Source organism: Marmota marmota, unplaced genomic scaffold (genome assembly GCF_001458135.2).
Source record: "Marmota marmota marmota unplaced genomic scaffold, marMar, whole genome shotgun sequence".
In the NCBI taxonomy this organism is placed as follows: domain Eukaryota; kingdom Metazoa; phylum Chordata; class Mammalia; order Rodentia; family Sciuridae; genus Marmota; species Marmota marmota.
Window position 1 is genome coordinate 4,827,252 of NW_025999925.1, and position 15,811 is coordinate 4,843,062.

At 33.5% G+C, this 15,811-nt stretch overlaps 1 protein-coding gene across 1 annotated transcript in view; it reads right to left on the minus strand.

Moving 5' to 3' along the window:
* Positions 1-1,596: 1,596 nt before the first annotated feature.
* The window catches only part of Bdp1 (B double prime 1, subunit of RNA polymerase III transcription initiation factor IIIB), a 90,089-nt gene continuing 75,874 nt past the window's right edge, over positions 1,597-15,811 (minus strand). Inside the window, exons 33-39 of the mRNA XM_048800109.1 lie at positions 15,411-15,474; positions 14,821-15,001; positions 13,698-13,902; positions 9,371-9,407; positions 7,541-7,808; positions 5,818-6,067; positions 1,597-2,234 (exon numbers count right to left, since the gene is read on the minus strand). Coding sequence (XP_048656066.1) covers positions 2,103-2,234; positions 5,818-6,067; positions 7,541-7,808; positions 9,371-9,407; positions 13,698-13,902; positions 14,821-15,001; positions 15,411-15,474 — 1,137 coding nt within the window. The 3' untranslated portion in view covers positions 1,597-2,102. The remainder of the gene's footprint in view (positions 2,235-5,817; positions 6,068-7,540; positions 7,809-9,370; positions 9,408-13,697; positions 13,903-14,820; positions 15,002-15,410; positions 15,475-15,811) is intronic.

Consider the following 15,811-nt stretch of genomic DNA (forward strand, 5'->3'; position numbering starts at 1 on the left):
ATTACAGACATGTGTCACTGTACTCAGTACAATATGAGATTTTTAAAAATTTACATAAATAGGTTATTAAAATAGCAATGTGATTTACTACCATGATTTTGTGACATTAATCAATAAAATAAATAAATGCATACTTATATAGAGAATTTCCACTCAGATTTACAGATCTTCATTCACGAGAAAAAGTTAAATTTTAAATTTTTCTGTAAGGCAATAAATAGAAGATGCTCTAATAGCAAGTTCCAATAAATTGGCATCACTGTTAAACTTGCTAAGCCATTATCCTCTTTTTAAGCAACTTGAAAACTGGCCACCATTTTTTCAATATACAAAACCCTAAAATTATCTAGACTTTAAAATATTTTCCCAATTGAAATACTGATCATTTCATAATGCAATCAACACAGTTTTAACTTATAGGCACAACTCATAACTCCAATGACAAATAACTTATACATACAGATATCAGCACCTTAAGGTAAGAAAACTATTGTTTAATGTAGGGTTAAACTAAAAACAATCCAGCCATGGCCCTTCATTCAAGTACTGTCTGTGGCAGAGTTGCATAGCTGCCACACAGACCAGCTGGCCTGCAAACTCAAAAATATTTTGCAGAAGTTTATAACTCCAGAGCTAATATATAATGTCCAGCTAGGAGGCTTTTCAAATAAAATCAGAATAAATCTGCTCTTTGAGAAATTTAATTTGAAACAGGAAAGGTTTGTTCAGGTAGAATGAATGGAAATATCAATCTCAAAATTAAAAATACTTACATTCATATTGATGACAATTACTGACCTTATAAAATCTTAAAATCTTGTTCTTATTTTGTTTTTAACATCACATTTATGTTCTGTGGTACATGTTCTTTAAACAGGGGTTGGGGGAGGAGCTATCAAGAAATATTTTTTTTAAGGAGTGTATGTAAAGGAGACTGAGTTTTTTGGTTTTTGTTTTTTTGATACCAGGGATTGGACCCAGAGGTGCTTAACCACTAAGCCACATCCCTAGCCCTTTTTTTGAAAATTTTGACAGGGTCTCACTAAGTTGCTTAGAGCCTCACTAAACTGTAGAGACTGGCTTTGAACTAATGATCCTCCTGCCTCAGCCTCCTGAGCTGCTGGGATTACAGGCGTGTGCCACCGTGCCCCACAGAAGACTGAGTTTTGTGTGAGAATTTGTCTCCTAAGTGAAGTTTAGTTTTTTCTCTCCCTGAAAATCCTGAGATTACCCATGAAATAAGAAAAATAAAAATTCACAGTACAAAGTCAATATACTAAACTATGAGGAAAAAAAGCATTTAAACCATACATACTACCCAAATATTTTTAGTTATATCATTTTAAATATCTACAAATAAAGAGGGAAAGGAGACAAACATAAAATTTGTTAATGCCTTCTTTACCCACAATCTGAGGGGTGCATATAATTAAAACTGAGTATGCTTTTAAATAAAAATTTAAAAATAAATAAGCTCTTTGATGTATCAACTTTATAAATAGTAAATTTAAATACTAGTTCTTCAATTAGGACTAATGGTACATCACCATGAATTAGAAAAATACATATTTTTGAGTGAGTCAGATACACAACTGATAATAGAAAAGTTTTTTAACTTTACCATACAAGTGGACAATTTGCTTTCATATACTTGGAGGCAACTGAAAGGGCCTTCATCATCCCCCCAAAAAGGAAAATAAAAACAAAAACCTTTACAAAAGAAGTTCACTGAATGTTAAATACAATCAACCTCCAATGTCGGGCACTGATTTATACAGACATTAATCCACAATATTCCCAATGTCCACATGTGCTCAAAACAGGAAGCGTCAAAATGTAAACAAGAGTTGTTATTTCTGAGAAAGCAGTCTTAATTGCTTGGTATTTCCAAAATGCTGAATCAATCAGAAGCAAAGAAACCTCAGCAATGTTTTCCATTAATTATAAAAGCTTTAACTTGAGCTCATTAGATGTTCAAACTTGACCTAAAGAAAAATAAACAGTGATGCGTTTTTCTAAATGCTGCTTTGCTGATGTGATTGATTCTGGAAATTCCAATGCTTAAAAAAAGAAAAAAAGAAGAAGAAACCCAAAAGATTGTTTCATTCTGTTTCATCTACTTCAATGAAGATATCACTGAAGAAATACTCAGAGACTGTGGTTGGCTCCTGATCAGGTGCCCGGTGTTGGCCACTTTTATGTTCTTCTTTCAGTAAGGGCTGATCACAAGAAACCTAAAAAGGTAATAAAAATAAATACGCAATACAACATTTACATATCTCTAGTGAGTACTTGTCTAGTGTGCACAAAAGCCCCGAGTTTGATCCCCAGCATCACCGGGGGGAGGGGGAGAAGTAATTCTAAACACAACAGAGTTTTAACAGTAAGGTAATTTGTTACATCAGTTATAACAATAAAATTGGACGCATCCTAAATATACAACACTTCGACATGATTTGGCAAATTATAAGATATTCAAGATCCATTTCTTCATCTTAACTCTCAAGAAAAAGTTGTAATAACACAGAAAAACATAACATTGTTGAATCAGTAAATGACACTTCAATTACTGATGTAACAACAGATAGACCCATAAAACAGAAAAGCACCCAAAGGCATCACAAATCAGAGATCTTATCAAACACTTATAAATCTATAAAAAATTAAGATAGCATAGTATTGGCACAGGAATACATACAGATCAATAAAACAGAAGATTAGAAATAACATGGAAATTTATTATCTGATGAAAGTTATATTTTGAAGAACAAATGAGAAAAGTTAAGATTATTCAGGAGCTGATTTTGGAGAGCTGTATAACCACTACAGGATGAAAACCCAGCCAGACCTATATTTTATCAACATAAATTCTAGATTAATCCAAAGACCTAAATGTAAAAACATTAATTAAAACAACCACAAAAAAATGTACTATAATATGCCATAGTAAAATACTGGTTTGGGAGAGGAGTGATATCTTTTTAAATTACCTGAAAGTCAGAAGCCATAAAAGAAACAATTGATAAATTCATCTACACAAAAGCAAAAGGTAAGGCACAGCAAAAGCTAACAGATGGGAATAAAAGACAAAGGGCATGTGTAAAAAAAAAAAATGCATTCTATATCACCAAAGGGCATTTTCTTCCCTAATAAGAACTTCTACAAATCAGTATGAAAAGATAAATAATTTTTTTTAACTGTCAAATTATATCAATATATGTGTCACTGAAAATAAAGCATGAGCGGGATATAGTGGCAAACACTGATAAACCTAGCTACTTGGGAGACTGAGGCTTCTTGGAGGATCACAAGTTTAGGGTCAGCCTGAACAAAATAAAATAAAAAGGGGCAGGGGGTATAGCTTAGTGGTAGAGCACTAGCCTACACGCACAATCCCCAGTACCACATACACACAAAAAAAAAATCACATAGAAACTAATAAAATCCATATGGAGAACAATCAGGCAGTACCTATCAAAGGAATAATCATTCCTTTTAATTTAAATCAATTCTATTGCTAGGAATTAAACCAATGGGTATATGTGCAAGAATGAGTCATTTTTAAGTTAAGCTATTACCACATTGCTTAAAATAACAAATAATTAAGAACAACCTAAATGCCTAAGAATACTAGACTATGATTATTATAAGATACAACCAAATAATGGAATACCATATAGTCATTAAAAACAATGAGGGTACTCTTGGACACTTATCCCTGAAAAATAAAAATTAATGTTTATATGGAACATACACATGAATGATCATAACAATTTTGCTCATAACAGCAAAAAATCAAAACAACTCAGATGTCCTTTAATGGCTAAATGAATAAGTAAAACTGTGGTACATTTATAGTAGGGAATATTATTCAGCAACAAAAAAATCAACAAACTATTGATACATAAAACCACTTGGAAGAATCTCCAGGAAACTGCTAAATGAAAAAAGCCATCTTGAATGTATGATTCCATTTATGTAACATTCTTTTTTTTGTTTAAATATATATATATTTTAGTTGTAGGTGAATATATAGTATCTTTATTTCATTTATACGTGTGCTGAGGATTAAACCCAGTGCTTCACACATGCTGGGCCAGCACTCTACCACTGAGCCACAACCCCAGCCCCATTTATGTAACATTCTTGAAATGATAAATTCAATGGTGAACAACTTGCCAGCAGTTAAGAAGGGAGTGGAGGGCTGGGGATACTGCTCAGTTGGTAGAGTGCTTTCCTAGCATGCACAAGTCCCTGGGTTCAATCCCCAGCACATACACACACACACACACACAAAAAGGGGGTGGGGTGGAGAGTGGAAATGAAAAAGAAGTGGGTGCATCTTAAAGGGGTATTATACAAAGGACACTTGCAGTGATAGAGAACTGTTCTGCTTTCTGACTGGAGCAATGTCAATATCCTGGTTGCAATACTGGAACATATTTTGCAAAACATTACCAATGGGGGAAAACAGATAAAAGGAAGATGGAACTCCTCTGTATTACTTACAACTAACTACATGTGAAACTACAATTATTTTAAAATGAAAAATTCAAATTAAGGAAGATAGAGACAGAGAAGAAGCTCTTCACTATTCTCCAAAGGTTTCTAAGACATATTGTTACGTTAAAAAAAGTAGGATACAGACAGATGTGTTGGTAGTCCAAGGTACTTGGGAGGTTGAGGCAGGATCAAAAGTTTGAGGCCAGCCTCAGCAACTTAGCAAGATTCTATCTCAAAATAAAAAGTAATAAGGGGGCTGTGGTTGTGGCTCAGTGATAGAGCACTTGCCTAGCATGTGTAAGGCACTGGGTTCGATCCTTAGCACCACATAAAAATAAACAAACAGGGACTGGGGTTTTGGCTCAATGGTAGAGTGCTTGAAACATGTATAAATCTTGAAACATGTACAAAATATTACTTAATTCAAAACAAAATGTAATTGAGATTCTTGCCTCATATTATATACTAAATTGCCTAGGCTGTCCTTGAACTTGCAATTCTGCCTCAGCCTCCCATGTAGCTGGGATTACAGGAATATACCACTGCGCTTGGATGAACACAGTCAAAATTCTAAAACTGATTACTGAAAAATTTAAAGCTCTGGAGAAATATTTCTTAAATAATAAGCTATACGCAGCAAAAAAATAATCAACAAAAAATACAAAAGAAAATTCTAGTAAATATATGGGAAAAAAATCAAGTCATTAGTAACTAAAGAAATGCCAATTAAAACAATAAAACAGTGAAAATTATATTTTCACCTCTCCATCATTATATTTAATAGAAAAAAATTTTGAAGTGTTTTTAATATCTAACACTGGCAAGGATATGATTAAACTGGCACTGCCTTACTACTAATAATTATAACCGTTCTATAAAATAATTTCGCAATGATAATCAAGATTCACAAGGTTCACAAATTTTTGCCATTAGACAGTTACAGGATACAAAGAAATGAAACACTAATTCTAGTTTTAAGGTTCTAGTTTATCCTTGTGGGTGTCAGGACATTTGTCCTAAGGCAAACAAAATGCAAGCACTGCTTCATTTTGCTTCCACAAATCAGAAGCAATTGGATAAAAGAAATGGCAATTAAGTGTCCATTTATGGTTCTGAACTAAACTAGGTGTAACTTCATAATCCAATATGTTATTTTTTCCAGGATAGAGGGTTTGACAGGGGAGAAAACTGATGTGAATTGTTCTGAAATAATTTCTGATACCCAAATGAAAACAAAAGTACCATATTTTTCCTGAGTCTAATATTCAACTCATTTTATTATACAAACAATAAAATATGATAGTTATCACATACCTGAGCTGATGAACTGTCAATATTCTCCGATTGTGTATTAGTAGCAACACTTGGAGATGGAAGCAGATCAGAGGACTCTTGATTTTTTTTCTCGCCTTCACTAAGTGGATTAGATCGTTTCAAATTCCTCCTCGATACAGGTATAAGAGGTTTTACGCGCTTCTTACTATGGACGTGAGTAGGTTCGTCAGATTCCAAATTATTCTTTGAGCATATTAAAGATAAAAATCCCAGGGGTCTTCTGCCACGCCTAGAAATGCAAATGTAAAGATATTCACGAATATCCAAGGAAGACATATTCTTAATGCTATCTTCTTTCTACTAATGCTAAAATGGCACACTCACTATGTACTGGTGTCACTAAGCCATAACATACATCTCTGACAGGGTCAAGGCTTATTCTAGAGTAGAGCTTCCCATGTTGAAAAGTTCATATCAATCACCTGGCAACGTAATTAAAGTGAAAATTCTGACTGAAATGCTAGTGTGATCTGAGTCCTGCATTTCTAACAAGTTCTCAAATATGATCACACTTAAGAGAAGCATGGCTATGGAACAGGAGGTCAGAGCAAATGATGGTCCAATCATACGATTGTGTAAGTAAGTTTTACTGAAACAGCCATGTGCATCTGTCTATGGTTGCTTTTGGGGATTTTAAAAATATATTTAATTGTAGATAAATACAGTAACTTTAGTTTGTTTATTTATATTTATGTGGGGCTGGGGGTCAAATCCAGTGCCTTATATGTGCTAGGCAAGTGCTTTGCCACTGAGCTGCAGCCCTATATGGTTGCTTTTGTATTGTAACTGCAAAGCTAAGGTGAGTAGCTGCAAGAGAAACCATATCGTCCACAAAGCCTAGAATATGTACTATATGACCTTTTATATAACAAGCTTGCTGCCCTCTGTTCTAGAACACTGCTTCTCTCAGCTTGTTTTAATCCAAACCCCTCATTCTATTTTCAGTAGGACTCTAAAGACAGAAAATATATCACTGAGCTTTACTTTCTATATAGTTTAGATAATACAAACAACAGATTTATTAAATAAGCATTTTAAAGACATGTCCTTTCCCCTTAGTGGAGGCTACTGTATGTTGCCTCCCTTCCACTCACCATGTAAATTTTTTCTCTTTTTTTGGCAATAGTGGGGATTAAATGCAGGTCCTCATGGATGCTAGGCAAGCACTCTACCACTGAGCTACATCCCCAGCCCCATATAAATGTTTTGAATGCTGTTGACAAACCAATAATTGTTGATAACCTAGAAGACTCACTTCTAGAGTATGAGAAAAAACAATGTGGGAGAAGTTGGCTTTGGGCTTAAATTTAACTCTGAGTCTTATAGAAAGCAAGCCATGGTTTAATATGAGATAAGGAAAATGAGATAAGGAAAGAAAATGAAACATTATTTGGGAATTCAATAAAACAACTTCCAGCAATACCTCTGTACCAATTCTATGTCTCTTATCATCAATGTGTGCATTAGCAACTACATATGGCAGAATGCATAATGACCTAAACAATAACCACAATCTGGGGAAAAATGTGTGCATATATCTAAAAAAAGGTCAAAGATGCTCTTCTTTATATTACTGATAGAGAACATGTTTTTAAAACATCAACTTTTGTATTGAATTTCATCTCTATATTCGTGTTATAGCTATAGGTTATATTTTTTCAGAGAGGTAACGGAATATTTATTAAAGATTTGCACATGATACCTGGACAGTGGAGTTTTTGAAGGTGCCACTCTGCTACCCATTTGTTCAGATGTAGAAGCAGAATCTGTTCCTTTTTCTTTATCAGATACAACCATCTCATCCTGAGGCAACTGAGGCATATTCTTTTCTATACACATATCTCTTATTCTACCAACAGACCTAGACCCTACATTCTGAGAAGTTGTTTCAAGTTTCTCTTTTTGAGGTTCTGGAGTTGCTCGTGTGCATCCTGAGGTAGGGAAAATACCTCGTTCCTTGTAAGAGTCCCCTTCAAAAAAAGAGAACAAATGGTAAGTATGTATATTAAAATTAATACTTATATTTTAATTGCAATATTTGAAGGGAAAAACCATGGTATCTTATAACAAACCTCATCTAATAAGAGAAGCCTAAATTATAATTAGTGGAGTTACTTGGAAAATTAAAAATAACTGAGTAAAAGTTATAGTAACACCTTTGACAAAAATAGTGGTATTACTATAAAAAGTTTTTTTTCCAAAAATATATCTTGAACTATCAAAATGAAAGGATGATCACTTTAAAATAATCTAAGACTCTTTAAACTATAGAAGCTAAACCAACCTAAAATATAGGTGGTCACTTGGGTATCTGTAGTCTAGTAGAAAAGAAAACCCCACAGGTTCTTAAACACTCAGGTTAGCTTTAAAGAGTTTTATTTTCCTAAATAGTAGATAAAACCCAAAGCAGCAGTTAGTTAGAAATGAGAAATTTCTTGTTAAACAAAAAATAAAAAATAGATTTCCCTTTAGATAGCTATTTCTAAGGCTCAGTTCCCAGTGAGAATGTCCTAGGCTCCCTGAAAAAAGAATGAAGTTGGTAAGTATACCTACCTTTAAAAAACAAAACAAAACATGATTAAGGATGGCATATGAGGGGCTGGGATTGTGGCTCAGAGGGAGAGCGTTCACCTCGCACTCGTGAGGCACTGGGTTCGATCCTCGGCACCACATAAAAAATAAAATAAAGATATTGTGTCCACCTATAACTAAAAAAATTTTTTTAAAAAGGATGGCATATGATATATCACTATATCACTAATACTTCAGAGTGTTGTGATCTGTTAACACTTTTATCAGAGAGGAGGAAATAAATGAAACAGATATTAGAACATTTCTAAAAGCTGGAAACTGTAACCAGATTACAGTTTCACAATTAAAGTTGGACAATTAAGATTAAGCCAATGACATTGTTATTATCTTGTGTCTTTAAAAAGCCAGAACCAGGTCTTGGGGAGCAGCCCAGTAGTAGAGCACTTAGTTAGCATGAATGAGGCCTTGATTTTGATCCCCAGCACCATACAACAAACAAACAAAAACCTCAAATCATCAAACCCTTCTTTTTGAATTCTAACTCTACAAAGATGCCACCATTAATAATTTTTTTTAATTCTTGAGAATTAAATTTTTTAAAAAGTTCTTAACCATTGCCATAGTTCAGCAATGGCTTAACAGGCCTAAGAAATGGTAAGTCTCAAAGAAATGAGGAATAATAAAAATTCAGGGCAAAGTTAAGGAGCTATAAGAACAACTGCCTTCATACTACTCAGTTAATTCCTAAAATGCAGTTACTGAGCTTTTACAAAAAAATCTTTGTACAGTCATTATGTTTTTCCATTAATTACAGGATGAAAGGAGCTTATTTTGGCTATCAATATGCCAAATCCAATGTCTTAATAGGAGAGTAAATACTGACAATAAAATTAAGGTTCTTTAAAAAAAAAAGTGAGCAAGAGTGCTTCAAGCTCAAAATGTGTGGGAAATAATCAGAGGTACTTAGCAATGTGATCATGTTAAAATTTATTTCACTCACCTGTTTCCTCAAAAACATTTAATTTCTCTGAACACACCTGTTTTAAGAAAATTTACAAAAAAATTTAGAAATCTATTTGTTAAATAAAATTCCCTCCCTCCATTCCCTTCTTTCCTTTCTATAAAGAAGGCATGTATCTCCCAGGAAGCTCTAGAGTCACTAATGTTTTATAGAAATTCTAGCAAACATTTCTGGAAATGATTTGGCAACTGTTAAACTGGTACACAGGAGAGGGAAAGCTGCCAAATGCCTCTTATCTCAAGCATAATATCGATACCAAATAAACATCACACTTAAATGTCAAGTGCAATAGTACAATTGTGTGTGTGTGTGGTGCTGGAGGTTGAACCCAGGACCTTGTACATGCTAAGCAGGTGTTCCACCACTGAGCTACACTCCAAACCCTCAAATTAAATATTACAAGTAGCACATCAATAGACTAGCAAATATATAATAATCAAATAGTTTGTTTCAGGAATGTAAAGATGATTCAACATTAGAAATCTATTATAATTCAACAGACCTAAGGAGAAAAAGCATTTATTAACAGTATTATTCATTCCTGAAAAAAGTAAATAAAATGTACTAGATATGTTTTCTTTGTTTTTTTCCTTTCTTTTTCTTTTCTTTCTTTCTTTCTTTTTTTTTTTTAATATAGATGGGGTCTCGCTATGTTGTCCAGGCTAGTCCTAACTTGTGGGCTCAAATGATGCTTTTGCCTCAACCTTCCTTCCTTCTTTTCTCTCTGGTACTGGGGATTGAACCCACAGCGCTTAACCATTGAGCCACATTCCTAGCTCCTTATTTTATTTTGAGACAGAGTCCTGCTAAATTGCTGGCTTTGAACTTGAGATTCTCCTGTCTCAGACTCCTGAGCTGCTAGGATTACAAGCATGCACTACCACACCTAGTAACATTTTCTTAATGCCATAAAATATAACCATTGAAAGGTGAAAGCTGGCATCCCACTTAATAGGAAGTATCCTCATTAATCAGGAATAAGAAAAAGATGTCAACTTTGGGATTACTTTTTTAACATTATTTTTTACTTATATCAGTCATTATAAATAAAACAGAAAAAAATTAGGACTTTAAAAAGTAGAATTGAAATTCCAATTGCAGATGAGATGCCTGTTAACCTACAAAATCTCAAATCAACTGAATGCACATGAGGAAATTCAGAAAGTTCTCTTAATTAGAGAGAAAAGAGAGTGATTGAGCTCAATGATAAAAACAATATGATTAAGTTCTCAAGGATAACATAATAAGAAATGTATGAATTCTATAAGAGCTTAAAATAAAATTGAAAAGACACATAGCAACACTTAAATGGAAAGACATGTTTTTTGATTGGAAGATTCATTATTATAATTATATTGTCAATTTTCCTTATGTTCATCTGACAAATTAATTAATAATTAATTCTTAATTAAGAAAATTCTTAATTAGAGAATTTTCTCTCTAATTAAGAGAACTTTCTGAATAACATTAATGCAATTTTTAAAGACTTCAACAAACTAATACTAAAATCCATATAAATTTGAGAACACAAGCAGTAATGAGAAGTCTGAAAAAAGAATAAAAGTATATGTTATTAGAGGAGAGACTATTCCTATAAAATATTAAAGCACAAAGTTACAATACTTAAAATAGTATGAGACTGTCCCTGGAAGACCAGGTAAATCCACATTAAAAAAGTCCAGGAAGATATACAAATATATATGGAGATGATAACTGAAAAAAGTATAGTTTTCATCAGTGGAAAAAAGATGAATTATTCAACATATGGTGTTAGAACAATTGAAAAGGCATCATGGAAAACTTAAGTTGGCCCTTTTCTTTACACCAAAATAAACTCTACATAAGTCAGTAATATTAGCTGGAAATTTTAAGACTCAAAGGATTTCACAGAAGCCACACATGAAAAGATTGATGTTTGCATGTCTTTTTTTTTTTTTTTTGGAGAGGGGGGTAACAGTGATTGAACCTAGGGGTGCTTAACCACTGAGCCACATCCCCAGCTCTTTTTTATTCTTCATTTTTTTAAAAATAACTTTATTTTATTTATAATTTTTATGTGGTATTGAGGATCAAACCCAGTGCCTCACACGTATTAGGTAAGTGCTCTATCACTGAGCTGCATCTCCAGCTCTGTTTTGTATTTTATTAGAGAAGAGGGTCTCACTGAGTTGCTTAGCATCTCACTTTTGTTGAGGCTGGCTTTGAACTCACAATCCTCCTGCCTCAGCCTCCCGAGCTACTGGGATTACATCTGTGCGCCACCACATCTAGCTGCATGTCTTTTTGAATGCACTCTATGTATTATTCTAGAATTCTGCATAAGAAATTCTTTTAATTGTTAAAGTACTGAAAACAAAAGTTAGACAACAAAAATCACAAGTAAGCCAATAGACTATTTCTTACATATTCGTAAATGTACAGTTATCATATTTTAGACCTATTATAATCTGGTAATGTTATTTCATAATGTTTTGTATTTGATAATATACTATGATCTTTTTCATATGTCACTAACTATACTTTTAAAATCAAAACAGTCTCTGCAGGGAATGCTAATAAATTGCTGAAACTAGTGACTAGTACATGGGAATACATTATATTCTACTGTCTATCTCTGTCTAGGTTTGAAAACTCTTCCATCAAAAAGTTAACCTTGAGCCAAGTGTGATGGCACATGCCTATAATCCCAGCAGCTCGGGAGGCTGAGGCAGGAAGATACTGAGTTCAAGGCCAGCTTCAATAAAAGCGAGGTGCTAAGCAACTCAGTAATACCCTGTCTCTAAATAAAATACAAAATAGGGCTGGGGATGCGATTCAGTGGTTGAGTATCCCTGAGTGCAATCCCTCGTACAATAAAACAAAAAACAGTTAACCTTGGCAGGACTGGGTTGTGACTCAGTGGTAGAGCACTTGCCTAGCACTTGAGAGGCACTGGGTTTGGGTTTGATCCTTAGCACCACATAAAAATAAACAAATAAAATGCAGATGGCATGCTGTCCATATACAATTAAAACAAAATCTTTTTCATTAAAAAAAAAAAAAGTTACCTTTAGTACTGTAAAAAGTTAAATAAATCTGCCTAAGAACACAGAGTCAAAAGATAAATGAGGGCTAGGGTTGTAGCTCAGTGGTAGAGCGCTTGCTTCACATATATGAAGCCCTGGGTTTGATCCTCAACACTACATAAAATAAATAAATAAAAATAAAGGTATTGTGTCCATCTACAACTAAAAAAATTAAAATAAAAGATAAGTGACAAACTGGAGGTAAAAATTTGCTGCTCATTACCATATCTATCTCACAGAATTTTTCCAGATCTATAAGAAAATAGCAACACTCTTTTAAAAAAATGTGTAAAGAATATAAATTCATTTCATAGTCAAAGAAACATAAATGGCTCTAAATCATATGAAACGATGTTCAATCTTACTCATTACAAGAGAATCTAAAACTATTCTGTGATACAATTTTTTTTACCTATCATAAACATGAAAATATACTTCCTCTGTATCTGCTCTCATCTAAGAACTATTGGTCTTCAGCTCTCCCTTTGAAGAAATAGAATTTCAATTGATTTGTCATAGTATAGTTACAAATTATGAATAGTATTAGAAATAAAACAAGAGGATACTAGGAAACCTACAACATGATGACTAGTGATTAAATCTACATCATGGAGTTTGACTTTCTTGAGGCACTGATGACTGAGCTAGAGCAGTCTGCAATGTTTTACAAGGTAATGTTTCATATAGAAGGGACAGCAAACAAAATGCCTTGGGACATGAAGGATTATAGCGCATTTAAAGGAATTGAAAGATGGCCAATGTGGCTAGAAAGTGAGATGAAAACTAGCACAAAATCAGACTAGAGACAGAAATGGGTAAAACTATATACAGGGGTTCAGACGCTCTGGTTTTATTCTAAGAGCAATGGAAAACTTTACACATTATGATGATATTACTATTATTTTATACATCAGAAAATCAATCCTGAGAGGTAAAGTATCTTATTTACAGTTCTATAGCTGTTGGGTGGCAGAGCTAAGATCCAGGTCTACATAATACTTTTGGCCTTATTTTCAGCCTACATCACAGAACTGAGAGTAGTTTTCCCAATTAGGTCAACTGATTTTTACACTGAACTAATAAAAAAGTGATAATCCCAAACAGGCCTTATCTATTATTTATGATGATAAGTGTCTGAACTAAGTTTATGTATCTATAAAGGTTTTAAGAGCCAGAAGGAAAAAATAGAAACATGTCTCTTCCACTATGGCCATCGCACTTACCTAAAGAGTCTATCTTACCTCAGAAGTATATTGTTGACAACCATCTCCTGAAGTGAGAGACCTTTTTTTGGCAGGAGAAACATGGTTGCTTTCATCAAGCGTGCAATGAGATCTCTTCCTTGATATAAGATCCAAATTAGCAGGAGGCTGTTCAGAAGCATCTCTTGCAGAATTAGATAAACATATGGCATCTTGACCAACTAAAGTTAGTGGTAAACGCTTACTGCGTAGAAAAAAAATGCAGAGAAAAATCAATGAATCAAAAGTTATTTAATGATGTTAAAGACTGAGCTATTCCAATTAAATTTCTAATGAAACCAAATTCCAAATAAATAAATTCAAGATCACGGTCATTAAGATTCTAGTTCTGAGCTGCATTCATACTTAAAGGCTCACAACCTAATCTCCCAATATTTAATTAAATCTGAAGTATATGTGTTCATGTCTTTAAACTTTTAATCTAAAAAGTCCCTTTCTAATATGAATGGCTTCAATTTCTAATGCTACTTCATAAGTTTTCCAATGGTAATCAAAATACAGCTTAACAGTTCTACATGAAAGAATTAAGAGTATCAAGAATATATGAAATTGAGATGGGGATGGCAGCAGGCACCTATGATCCAAACTATTTGGGAGGCTGGGGCATGATGATCACAAATTTAAGGCAAATTTGCCTGGGAAAATTAGTGAGACTCTGTTTCAAAAAAAGGGTAAAGGGTATTCCTACCGGTGTAGCTCAGTGACACAGCACTAGTCTAATGTGTGGGGGCCCTGGGTTCAATCCCCAGGACCACAAAAAAATTTAAAAATCAAAAGTATTTCTTCTCTGTACTATTTTTTTCCCAACTTTCTGTGAATGTGTATTCAGTTATGTGTATATAACTATATTTGTAATAGATGTCACTATAATCTAGGCTACTAAATTTTTCGGTTGTCAAAACAAAATATTAATTTTCATTTAAATGGTACCTTCAACCTTCATCAACCACATTACTTTTTTTTTTCTTTCTCTAAGTTACCACATAATTTAAGATCTACACAATCAATACAAATTACTGGCAGGGACAAGTTCATTCAATTAATACTATCAGATTCATAAAGCATCTTTCCCCCTAGAAGAAACAGTTAACTCATTTCTTACCTCATATCGCCTATTTCTTCAGTATTAATGGATTTGACCAATATGGGTGCTGGTAGTAAAGGGTTTGGCATTAACTGAGCAGCATCCGTAAATTCTTCTGTAGCATTGGTTGGGATTTCTACCAGAGTTAAAATGAATGCTTGTTCTTCCTCTCCATCTTGTACATCAGCAAACAGATTCACTATCGAAGTTGAAATGTTATTAATGAAAATCTAAACCATGAAATAACAAAAAAATCATTTATTTCATCTCTAAAAAGAGAGCCTCATGACAACTTGTCATCAAAACTAAAAAACTAAATTATACCCCCAAGCATCACTACAAATAATTGTCGTGAATAGTACCAAACTATTGGGTAACAGGTTGCTGGATCTTTCTGGATAAATTACTTACTAACCAAAAGAATAATTTCACAAAGGGCACAGCCGGAAGAATTTATAATTCTGAATAACAAAACTGATATACAAAATAGTTTATTTGTTGCCTAACTATAAACACTATAAACAAAAAAGAATTTGTGTTTTCCATAGTTAAATTAAAAAATCATATTAATTAATACTATGATACCTCACTGAAGCAGATTATTATACCTGTTAGGTCTTCAGAATTGATTACACTCTCTTGTTGGACTTCTGGAATACTGGTTGGTATACACTGCCATAAAAAAATAAAATGAAAGAGTTAGGTTTTAAAAAGTTTTCCTGACAATGTGATACATAGTGAAGAGATAACTTCAAAATGCAATGACTTATCTTAAACATACAATTTTTCCAGTTGAGATGATTTTTGAAGTGACATAATAGGGAGACCCAAATCCCTCAACCTCTCTGATCACACAAGCCATATGTAAGTGACATATGAATGGAGGCAAACTGCTCTCCTCGTCTCCAGAGTGGCTTCCTCCAATTTGTTTTCCACAGAACTGCTAACACCATTTTAAAATGCAACCCTGATTGTAATTCTCCAGTGCTTAAAATCATAACACTTTCAT